The sequence below is a fragment of the Trichechus manatus genome, unplaced genomic scaffold (genome assembly GCF_000243295.1).
Source record: "Trichechus manatus latirostris isolate Lorelei unplaced genomic scaffold, TriManLat1.0 scaffold00037, whole genome shotgun sequence".
Taxonomy (NCBI): Eukaryota; Metazoa; Chordata; class Mammalia; order Sirenia; family Trichechidae; genus Trichechus; species Trichechus manatus.
Genome location: NW_004443973.1, coordinates 5,164,494 through 5,176,325, shown reverse-complemented (window position 1 = coordinate 5,176,325; position 11,832 = coordinate 5,164,494). Strand labels below are relative to the sequence as shown.

Genomic DNA, 11,832 nt, shown 5'->3' with positions numbered 1-11,832 from the left:
CCACCAAGGGTGACCTTGCTGGTATTTGAAATACCGGTGGCAAAACTTCCAGTATCACAGCAACACGAAAGACACTACAGTACGACAAACTGACAGATGTGGCGGTAAGGATTCATACTGGACTTAAAACCAAAACACAAAGAACCCCCTTCTTTCTTGGTTAAGTACAATACATCTAAAAACCAAACCTATTGCCATCAAACTGATTCCAACTCGTAGTGACCCTATAGGACAGAGCAGAACTTCCAGATAGGGTTTCCAAGGAGCAGCTAGTGGTTTCAAACTGCCAACCTTTTGATTACAAGCTGAGCTCATAACCACTGTGCCACCAGGGCTCCAAGTACAATACATACTTAAGTTAGGCCTTTTCTAGAGGAGAAGGACCTGTTGCCTTCTGGACAGAATTCGGAAGGTATATTTTTATCCTAACTTTAATTTAACTTGGCAGCTTTGAAGATTGGTAGTAACTGGCGGTGGGAGGGGCAGTGGGAGAGTGGTCCCATGCTACCACCTTACCTCTGCCACCCCTTGTACTTCTTGGACTGTCAGAGTTGTGTCCTGTCAGTCCAAATCTCAGAAAAAATCCTTTTTGTCATTAGTAATAGGGACTGGTTTTGGCTGTAGATTTGTATTTTAAAGAAGGATTAACCAAAACCAAAAAACCAAACCTATTGCTGTCGAATCAATTCCAATTCATAGTGACCCTATAGGACAGAGCAGAACTGCTCCCTGGGGTTTTCAAGGCTGTAATCTTTATGGAAGTAGACTGCCACATCTTTCTTCTACAGAGCAGCTGGTGGGTTCGAATTTCCAACCTTTCAGTTAGCAGCCGGGTGCTTAACCACTGTGCTACCATGGCTCTTGTAAAGAAGGATTACTTTCAAAATAAACAATTAGTAGCTTGGAGGCTATGGGCCTATGATCTCAAAAATAATTAGTTGTATTTGCAGCCTGATCCAGATTTCAAATTAGAATATATTTGGTGGTAAGGCCTAGAGCCCTGCTAGTGCAATGGTTAAGAGCTTGGCTGCTAACCAAAAGGTTGGCAGTTCAAATCCACCAGCTGCTCCATGGAAACCCTATGGGGCAGTTCTACTCTGTCCTATAAGGTGCTATGAGTTGGAATCAACTCGATAGCAACTGGTTTGGTTTTTTGGTTTAACGTAAGGCCTAACCAACATTGGCTTAAACACATAAGAGTTTATCTATGCCACAAATGAGAAGTCTGGGGGCTCAACAAAACATTCCACAGTATGAAAGAAGCAAACATTTTCAGTTTATAAGTTTAGTCGCCTATTGTTGAATATTGTTTGGTTTCCAGTTGGGTTATTCTATTAAAAACAAGGCCATAGCAAAGGCATCTTCATAGCTATATCTTTACTAGAGCTTTCATTTCCAAGGATAGATTCCTAGAAGTGAGGTTGCTGGGACACAGGACATGAACATTTTACATTTTAACGCTTTCCAGTTTCCACAGTGGTCATGTCAATCCAAATTCTCACTAAGAGTATCATAGAATGCCCTTTTCCTCACATTCTCACCATCATTGGATGTTATCAATATTTTTAATTTTTAATGGTGTATTTAGGAAATAATGGTATTTTAAAATTATTAAGTTTCATTTCTTAAGCTGTGTTGATGTCAAGCATCTTTTTACATGTTTATTGGCTATTTGTCTCTCATCTGTAAATTTTCCATTCTTTGCTTATTTTTGATTAGCTTGTCTTTCTTATAGATATGAAGTATTATAAGCCTTTGACTGTCATATGAATTGCAGATTTTTTTCTCCTAGTCCATTGTTTGCCCTTTAAATTGGTCTATGGTATCTGGAAAACTCATATTCATCCTCAGGACAGCTCAAATATCACATTCTCCATTGAGCTTCCCCTGAATTTCCTGACAAAATTAGTCATTCCTTCCACAATATACCCATAATATTTTATGCATATCCCTGTGTACTGATTTATAACCACAAACCTTACCGAGAAACTATTTCATGATGCAAGTCAAACAGACTAACACTATAATAAATATATCTTTGAATCTGTTTTATTCATTTCTCAAAAAGTTAATTACTCCCAAATTTTGTAATTTTCTTTTAACTATTAATTAGCACTATCACACCATCTTTCATTTTATAAAATCTTGGTTCTACCTCTCTACTGTCTCCACAGGAAAACTCTTATTTTCTTCTGCCTGTGCCATTTTATTAATGAGTGCTACCTTCAGAATCTCTTGAGGATGCCACCACTGCCATTGCCCACTGTTCCAGATATGTATTGCTGTGTAACAACTGGCCCCAAAATTTAGTGCCTTAAAACAACAATTATTTATTTCGCTCTTGAATCTCAATCTGGGCAACACAGTGTGAAGGTTTGTCTCTGCTCCACAGAGATCAGCTGGGCAGCTGGACTGGGGCTGGAGAATCTATTTCCAAGATGGCTCACTCACATGACCTGCAAGGTGGCTGGCTGTTGGCTGGGATCTCAGCCAGCGCAGTACCTGAGAGCCTCACTTCTTCTCCACATGGGCCTCTCAGAGGTGCTGCTTGACTTCCTCACAGGTGGCTGGGTTCCTTTTACAGGAAGTAAAAGCTACCAGTCTCTTGAGGCCTGGGCTTGGAAATGGACACAGCATCATTTATGCTGTTTCTATTGGTCAAAGCAGCCACAGAGCCTGTCTAGTTTCAAGTGGAGAGACATAGACCTCACTTCTCACTGGAAGAAGTGCCAAAGAATTTATACCACCTGGAATCTGTCATAACCTTCCTGTGTCCTGGGTGCTTCCAACGTAGTCAAAAGAGTTGTCAGTATTTGTTATACTTAAGCCATGCTCTGTTCATTGCAGAAGTTTGGAGGAGGCCTCTCTTTTCTCCTGAGTCTGTGTCTCTTGGTGTCCTGGCCACAAAGCACTGTGGTATGTGCCTCATGTTTCCCACAGCCTGTCAGCTTCTGCCTATAAATCCAACCTTGGCTATTTACTGAGCCAGGACAGGGAGGAGATACAAGAGCGTCTTCTCCAAATTTCTTTCTCTCCAGTCTCCGCTTCCACAAAATTTTCTTCTTGGGGAATTCCTTCCCCTCTGGCAAATCAACTTGCATTAACAGTTCATCAGGCATGGTCTTATTCTGAATATATGCTAACAAATAACTTATGATATTTGCAATATTATACATCTTAACTCCCTGGACAAGAAGTCATGGATTCTTCATGTTCCCTTAAACCAACTTCTATCACTTCTACTTATAAAGATAATATTTTGCAAGATCATCCATGACTCTAGCTAAACCTAAAGAACACTATTTGAAACTGAGCCCCCTGAATCACTGCATTGCTTCACACTAGCCACTGGAACTGACATCAGGGAAAAGAAACACCCTTGTAGACTAGGAAAGCGCCAAGCGAGGCAGTGAAATCCCCAGGAAGTTTTACTATTTCATAGTTGACAGAGCATTGCTTTTACTTTTTAATGAAAAAAATTCTCCAGAGCTATAGGAAGTCATTATGTTTTTATTCATTCTTCATTTTCAAAAGCCTAAAAGAGAAATTAAACTGTCAACTAGTTCCCACTCTCCCAGGACTCCTGCACTGTTCCTACCTTATTTTAGTGACCTTCTTCAAAATGATCAGTAAAAAATGAAACAGGCACTTCACATGTATGGAACACTAAAACATAGATCCCTTTGCACCACAAGTCAATTAAGTGTTGGAGTTTGGGTGATGCCAGTTAATCATACCCCCATCCCTTCAAAGGAGCCCTAGTGTTGCAATGGTTAAGTGATACAGCTGCTAATGAAAAGGTCAGCAGTTCAAATCCACCAGCCACTCCCTGGAAACCCTATGGGGCAGTTCTACTCTGTCCTCTGGGATTGCTACGGGTCAGAATTGACGTGATGGCAACAGGTTTGGTTTTTCGGGGGTATACCTTCAAGATTTAAACCCACTAAGATACAGACACCAGGGTCAGATGAAGATCAAAATATCTGCTCTGATTACTGGAAAAGCTAGTCTGCAGGGTGGGGTTGATTTGGCTTCTATTTTTTCTCCCTAAACTCTAGGCCTTCGCACTTGCCTATGGGGAGAGTTGGGTCTGAGGTGCAGACACATATCTGACTGTCCTAGGCAGTACTGTGGCCTGCCTCTGCCAAGCAGGGACTCCCTACCAGGTCAGCGGAAGCAGCGCATAGAGAACCTGCAGCCCGTGGGGCAGTCAGGGTCTGGGGGAGAAAGCCCCTGAGTCTGTCTTCTTCCATGGTGAATAACTCCTTCTCTAGCCCCACATCTCAGGTAACACATTCTTCCTTACGTCTGCAGGGAGAAGAAAGTGTGGAGTAGGGAAGGGTAGAAATTTCTTCCTCAACACTTCTGAGAAAGTAGAATTTCCTAACTGTGGGTCTATAGGAGCACAGGGAAAGAGAAAATGGATCCCTTGTATGAGGTAAACATTTAGGTTAAAATACTGCTTAGACACAAATAACATAAAAGAAGTTAGTTCTCTTCCAATCCTGATTTAAAGAGTTCCATCACGTTCACAACACACATTCTGCAAAAATTTTCTCTAATATGTAAAGATACATAATTCAAACTACATAGTTTTATTTTATTTGACTGTATTCTTAGGTACATATCTCAGATCAACTGCAGAAAATGTCACTATCTTTTATTTAAGGCAAGTTCTAGTAAGGTTTTTAGCCTTATTATTAATATATTCTGACTATAATGCATTTATCTCTTGTTAAGTAAATAGAAGGAGTCTCTGGGAAGTACAAATGGCTGTTAACACACTCCACTGCTAACCAAAAGGTTAGAGGTTTCAGTTTACCCAGAGGTACTTTGAAAGAAAGGCCTAGTGGTCTACTTATAAAAAAATCAGCTGTTGAAAACACTATGGAGCATAGTTCTACTCTGAAACCACAGGGTCACCATGAGTCAGAGTCGACTTGACAGCAACTTTTTTGTTTTTCATAAGTAAACAGAAATAGGACCAAAATAGCATTTATTGGGTTAGAGATTTAGTCAGAATCAGAGAACCAATAGATACATGAGAGTCAAATCAGAGGTAAAATTTTTGAGTGTTTTCTACTCTGAGGATTCATTCTTTCCTGGAGAACTAATACCATGTATCTACAAACACAGGAGCTAGTGGCCAGGATGTTTTCTTTGTTCTTACACTCATAATTCCTTTGGACAACAGTAGTACAGTTGAAAGGCAGATGCTGAGGAGAAGAAAGTTTTCAGCAACACCCCTGAGATATTTGCAACCTAGCTTTTTTCTTTGAGCCACTTTAAGCCTCACCTGAGGATATAATGTTGATAGTGGCCACGGGCAGAGCTTCCTTACCTGGCTTAATTCTCCCTCTCTTTCTCTAATTTCTCCTTTCTCATCAGAAATAATTTGACTATGATTTGAGAATCTGGGTACCTTTGGGGACTTAATGCTTTTTCCATATGATTATGCTTTCAGCACAGAAAATACGGAAACAATTTTTCTCTGGACACTCCACTGGAATTGTTAAGTACATTGCTAAAGGGAAAATAAGATCTCTAGGTGACAGACATTATCAACATTGTAAATGCTCGTAAAAATTCTGTTTCCAGAATTTCTCCCTTTAGTCTAAATTACTAGGGTTTAAGATAATTTTCAGTGGAAGGCAGAAAATAACTTTTCTATTCAATTAAACATCCAAATTACTCTGATTATGTTCATTAGTATAACAATTATGCTCCTTTTTCTTTAAAAAGCAGCATGCACTTCCCATACATCATCACATTTCTCCCCCAAATTTTGTAATCAGGAATGTGAGGGTAACTGTTATTATCATAATTTTTCAAATAAAGAACCTGAGACCAGAGAGGCTAACTGCTTTGCCCAAGTGAGAGTGGACTCAGCGCTGAGTCCTACACCCTCCAGCACCCCTTACAGAGCATCTTTCTTTATAATTAGAACAAATTGCAGTTCCCTGTGCATAGTAAAAGGACTGGAGTGAACATTAAATATGAAATATTATTGGCTTATTGAACTGCTAATATGCCTGTCCTTCAAAAAGCTCATATTGAATCTAACTTTGATCCAACAATTTTATGCCACAGGTTAAGGTGGTGCCTACCTAACGGCATGATAACTAGTATATTTGATTGAATTAGTCATCTACCCATGTGCGTGAGGAAATTCACAATTTTATTTTTAAAAGTCATTTGTTAGTAAATTTGAGACAGACCTTGGGCTCCTTGATAATTTCTTTTTTTAAACCAATAGCATTGGGATCCATTATATCTATATCCATTCATTATATGTTACTACTTAAAATTTCTTGGGGCTCTGGTGGCTGGGTTGATGGTGGTGGATGGGGTATGTGAGGGCATGAGAGATGGACATTAAGAGGATTATAGTTAGAGGCCTATGTGAAACCAAAAGGCATTTGAGACTACGTGTTCCTAGACCCACATGCAGGGAGGGAAAGTGGTCCTGTGAGCCTATGGCCCATTAATGTAAGATCCACAGTAGTTATGAAGCTTTGATCTGTCCTCTCCTCATTTTACAGATGAAAAGCCTAAAGTCCAGAGGAATCACGTGGCTAGTCCAAAACCTGAAGACTGGTATAAAAGGACGAGAAGACATTTATAATTTAGAATCACAAGTACCTTCTAAGAATAACGGATGCTGTTTAATGGAAAACCTTCTTCCAGCTGAGCTCCTTCCAGGAGCTTGATCTATTCAGGTATGCAAATTTGAGCCTAGGCACTGAGGAGAGTTAAATTGGTCCACCTAAGAAAGATTCTTCCTGGAGTTATAGGCCATGACAAGAGTAGGAATGGGGGAGAAGAGAGATACTCTGAGATACCCAGACTGTCATGGGCCTCCCCACCACCCACAATTCATCAATGGACCTGAAAATGCTGGCTGAATAGGCACTAATTATTAGTGGGAACTGGGGAAGGGATGTGGTTTCAAGTCCCGTTTAAATTTAGCAGAAACTAGTGCGTGCATATGAAGAAACGAGACACAGGGGACTATAAGAAAGTAAGCCCCCTGAGAATGGGAGGAAATTGCAAGTGTTAGGTTTCCACAGTTCATTGAATTGGAGGGTCAAGACAAGTTTACACAGCTTTTTGCTTAGCAGAAGGACTGAGTTGTTAGTGGAATTATGCTTGTTAGTGGCATAATTAAAGGAGCCCTGGTGGCACAAGGGTTAAGCGCGTGGCTGCTACCCAAAAAGTCATTGGTCGCTATGAGTCAGAATTGACTCAAAGGCACACAACAACAAAGTAGCATAATTGGAACGAAAACTAGATTTTTTGATTCCTGGTTCAATTCTCCTTCACAACATAATGGTGAACCTACTGATGACTAGAGATTTCTACCTTAAAAGACAGCCCAGAGCCCTGAGCAAGAAGCTATCTAAAAAAGAGAGGAAGTTCCATATTCTAAATACTTGCTTCAGTATTAATTCTTTCTTCAACTTCTCAGTCTGATATCCAATTACTTTTACCATTGTTCAATAGAAAAGCACTGTCCATATATAACAGATGGGGATCTGATCTGCCTCTGAATCTAGAAGGCAAATATTAGTTCCAATCTAGATGTTCCAAGAAGCTAGTAATACTAAAGTACTGAAAACGCAGAACATCCTAGTCATTGCAGTCCTCCGAATCCTTATCAAACTTCTTCGATCTGAGTGAAGACATTCATTTGCCTCTGAGGGTTATTAATCACAGGGCCTGCTGCATCACAGGGCTCCGTGCTCAGAAGGGAACCCTGCTTGGGGTTTAATGCTCTACCATCATTGCCTTGAATTTCTTAATAGTTGTATCTTTGAATTTCTGTTTTGGAAGTGAAGGCCAATGGAACAACCGAGCAAGTGCGGAGGGGGGCGGGGACTGGAGCCCTAGCTCACATGCAGTCTTGTCTCCTACCACCTTCCTGCCACCCAGAGGTGAGTCTCTTTCCTGTTTTGTCCACTTCCCTCCCACCTAGTGACTACTGCCCTCGACCCCAGTGGGGGCCTGGGTGTGTGCTCAGGGAGGGCAGAGGTTGAGGGTAGAAGTCAAGCCCATCTCATGCACTGAGTCATGGGGCAAGGCTCTAGGTGCCTGTGAGGATGTTCACTCACCTGGCAAATACCCCTGTGCCTGAAGGAAGTAGACATTAAATGTTGTTGTGTGCGACAAGTTGATTCTCACTCTTAGTGACCCTGTAGGACAGAGTAGAACTACCCCATAGTGTTTCCAAGGCTGTAATCTTTACAGAAGCAGACTGCTACATCTTTGTCCAGCGGAGGAGCTGGTGGGTTCAAACTGCTAAGCTTTCAGTTAGCAGCTGAGCACTTAATCATGGCACCACCACAAAATACGAAATACAGGTTAAGAAAAAGATTTTTCCTGCTTTTTTACCAAGTGTCCCACCTTTTCATTTTGCACAACAAATTATATAGCTGGTCCTGATTAGATGTTTTACCTGGCTGTCTCAAACCAATATTATTGTAGAATCTTAATAAAATAGCCACAAAATATATGGAATAATAAGTCTGATTATACTAAAAGTATTTTTTGGTTTCAAGAACTCTCAATACTAAGCACAAAATCAGATATTTTCAATAGTTCAACAGGGAACAATAATACTTCTAAATTATTCTTACCAGCAGAGGTCATTAGCAATAGAAAGTTTGGATCTGTTGTTGTGATTTGACAGTATAATGCATGAGATGGAAAAATGATGGATTTTTTTCTTTTTTTAACTGAGGCAGCCAGGTAAAAAAAAATGTATTTCTCCACAATGAAAATATTATTACTCCATATTTTCTATCACATTAGGGAAAGTTAATAAAAAATCTTGTTACTTCTCTCTGATGCTAGTGTTTGCTCTTAAATAACTGTAGCATTTTTAAATTATCTATCGGGCACCATATTAAAATGACCATGAGGCCAATGACACCAGAAGGAATCAAGAGGAAGCCTACAAGTAGCTTTTTATTCCTCTTTACTTTTGTATCTGCTTCACAACCTAATAGCTTACCTTGAGCTTGGCCAAAAGAAGTTCATGATCATGAAGAAGTTTTCTGGTTTCATCTTGACTGCTACCAATTTCTAGAAGATTGGGCTGTGATTCAGCCAACTGAAGTTGTATCCATTTGCCAGACTAAAAATAAAAACGAAATAAAATGCACTTTTAGTTCCTCGTATTCCTTCCTGTTCACTCTTCTCCTTTTTTAAAAAAAATCTATTTATACTATAAACACTTCATTCTTTCCATAGAGATGGGCCTTTCTTAAATTACAACATAAAAGGTCTACTATAAATCTATGCCCTACCTTTTTTTTTAATTTTTAGAATAAATTCTTCTCTGTTCGCATATTGGATTTAAATTAAAAATTTCCAAATAAGGAACGTGTACAGTGGATTACATATTATTGAATATTACAAAATCACAGAGTAATTCACACCATTGTATATTCTCTCACCCACAAAACTGAATTCCATAAATATGGCCACATTCTGCTTAGGTAAGCAAGATGCAAACTACACCATAGGGGGAAGTTTTAGTAAATGCGGTTTAGGCTAATGAGTCTCTTTACATTTGGCCTTGCTGGTTCAACCAGAAAAAATAAACATCAGATGAAGCCATTGATTTTTATCTTATTTCAAAGACAAAACACAACATTTTCCAAATTTTGTTGTTGAATATTCAGTAAAGTATGCACAAAAAGGTAAATAAAATTAGATGCACATGACAACTGTCATTTGAATGCAATCAATTTGTTTTCCACACTCAGGACCCTTTCACTGCTCCAAGATATAGTTCATCATTGCATTTTCTGAGGAATTGATTGTCTAAGAAGCAACAACTGGTTAAGCAAGAGGAACTACTGATAGGCATGTGCATGTGGATAACTGAATTACTAAAGAGAAATGAGAAAAATGTGTTTCTATTCCAGAATATAATTAGTGCTCTGAGACAGTCTGGAAACAAGAAACCCACATATCAGACACAAGCACCTCTACTCCTTTCACATGGACTTTTCGGCTTGGAATAGCTTTGGGGTTATTTTATACGGGGAGGCCGTGAGGTTAAGGGGGTGGTGGTGGGAGGAGGGAACATTCTTAGAAACAGAATTCAGATGAAGTAAAAGCTTCCAGTGTAATTTTAAAGCTTTTTATCTGTTACTTTAAATCCACCTCTGATTCTCCCGTAATTTATTCTCTCAGCTTTATTCCTTATCCTGTTTACGTTTACTTCTTTCTCCTCACTACTAAACTCTGCAGTTACTCAAAGAATCATCAAATCACATGCACAATATCAATTCTTGCTACTTATGCTTCAGGTTTCTTTTCATCTTAACTCACTGCCTTTGAAAAGGTCAGAGGGGAAGGGAGTCAGCAGAGGTCTCGTTTACTTGTGGGGGCCAACTCCCAACAGCACTGGGAGATGGGCCTCCGCAGGAATACTTTGCATTCTGTGCTTCTATAATGAATCACTTTGCTCAATGTCAAGTGCAGTATTCCTGTTAGGGATTTTTGCATTACCGTAAAATTCACGGCAATTAAGTTAAATGAAATAGGCCTTGTTGTCTATGCTCTAACAAAAGGCCAGAAAAGCCATTCAGTTAAGCCTGGTGGGATCCTGAAACACTGGCTGTGGAATACCAGCTTGTTTTCAGGGATTCCCTTCATTAAACATTAAATTCTTTAGGTGGTGATTGTCTAAAGCCCCAGCATGATGCTTTAGGAGTTTTTACAGGGCATTTTCATAGGGAATAAAATCATGGATGTCTTCTTCAACATAAAGATGTGAAATCAACTTTGCAAATAGGCAAATTAAAACAAAACAAAAAAAAAACCCATCGCCGTCGAATCAATTCCGACTCATAGCGACCCTGTAGGACAGAGTAGAGCTGCCCCATAGAGTTTACAAGGAGTGCCTGGTGGATTTGAACTGCCAACCTTTTGGTTAGCAGCTGTAACACCTAACAACTCGGCCACCAGGGTTTCCAATGGGCAAATGGCTTGACATAAAACATGCAGTAATCTTAAACCCCCCAGTGCCTTCAACTTCCTGCTGTTAAGAGCAAATCTGACACATGCTCTTTGCACCTCCGTGGGCAGGGTCTACTTCTCCTCCAACAATGCGACAAGGATTTAGTAACCCCGTTAGCCTTCACCACATCAAAAACAGGGATGCCGGAGGGTACATGGTAGAGCCTCTTACTAGGTGTTGCCAGCTCTCCATCACGCTCAAAACAGTGCCAGCCCCCACCTGCCGGTACCTCCCTTCTCCATCGCATCCATCTTCCAAAAATCGTAAGCCTTTCACAGGTCCCTTTCGCTCCTCAGTCTGGCAATCATGAGCCTTTTCATCACGAATATCCTCCCTTAAAAAGGCAAATTGAAAGTATATGGTGGAGATTTTTACCAAACTGCCGTACACATCTGACTAACTGAAGGGAAAAGAGAAACTCTGGCTGAAACTTAGTAGAGGTTTCTCTTAGCTGCCGATTTAAAAAAAGCAATAATATGTACTTGTTGTGGTATCCTCTACACGCTGTGTACTGCTGATTGAGTGGAATGTTCTTGAGGGTTTTCAACACACAAGAAGCCCACAGCCACACAGAAAAAGAAAGTTGTGACTTACCTTTATGACAGCTATAATGATTTTGGAGTCCCCAGCCTGCACAGCTACTGAACTGACTGTTGTTGTAGAAAGCTCCACACCAGGACTTCCTTGGCTGGACATGGTACTTTAAAACCAGAGTTTATACTTTGGGCAGCTTCTATACAGATGTGTGTCTGCTGGTCATTTCAGAAGGCGACCATCATAGTTACTTGGATTCATTCAGG

General features: G+C 40.1%; 1 protein-coding gene across 1 annotated transcript in view; it reads right to left on the bottom strand.

Moving 5' to 3' along the window:
* Nucleotides 1–11,773, bottom strand: part of CCDC141 (coiled-coil domain containing 141) — a 199,312-nt gene extending 187,539 nt beyond the window's left edge. The window contains exons 1-2 of the mRNA XM_004375579.2: nucleotides 11,627–11,773; nucleotides 9,014–9,136 (exon numbers count right to left, since the gene is read on the bottom strand). Of these exons, the coding sequence (XP_004375636.1) occupies nucleotides 9,014–9,136; nucleotides 11,627–11,728 (225 nt within the window). The 5' untranslated portion in view covers nucleotides 11,729–11,773. The remainder of the gene's footprint in view (nucleotides 1–9,013; nucleotides 9,137–11,626) is intronic.
* Nucleotides 11,774–11,832: the final 59 nt, after the last annotated feature.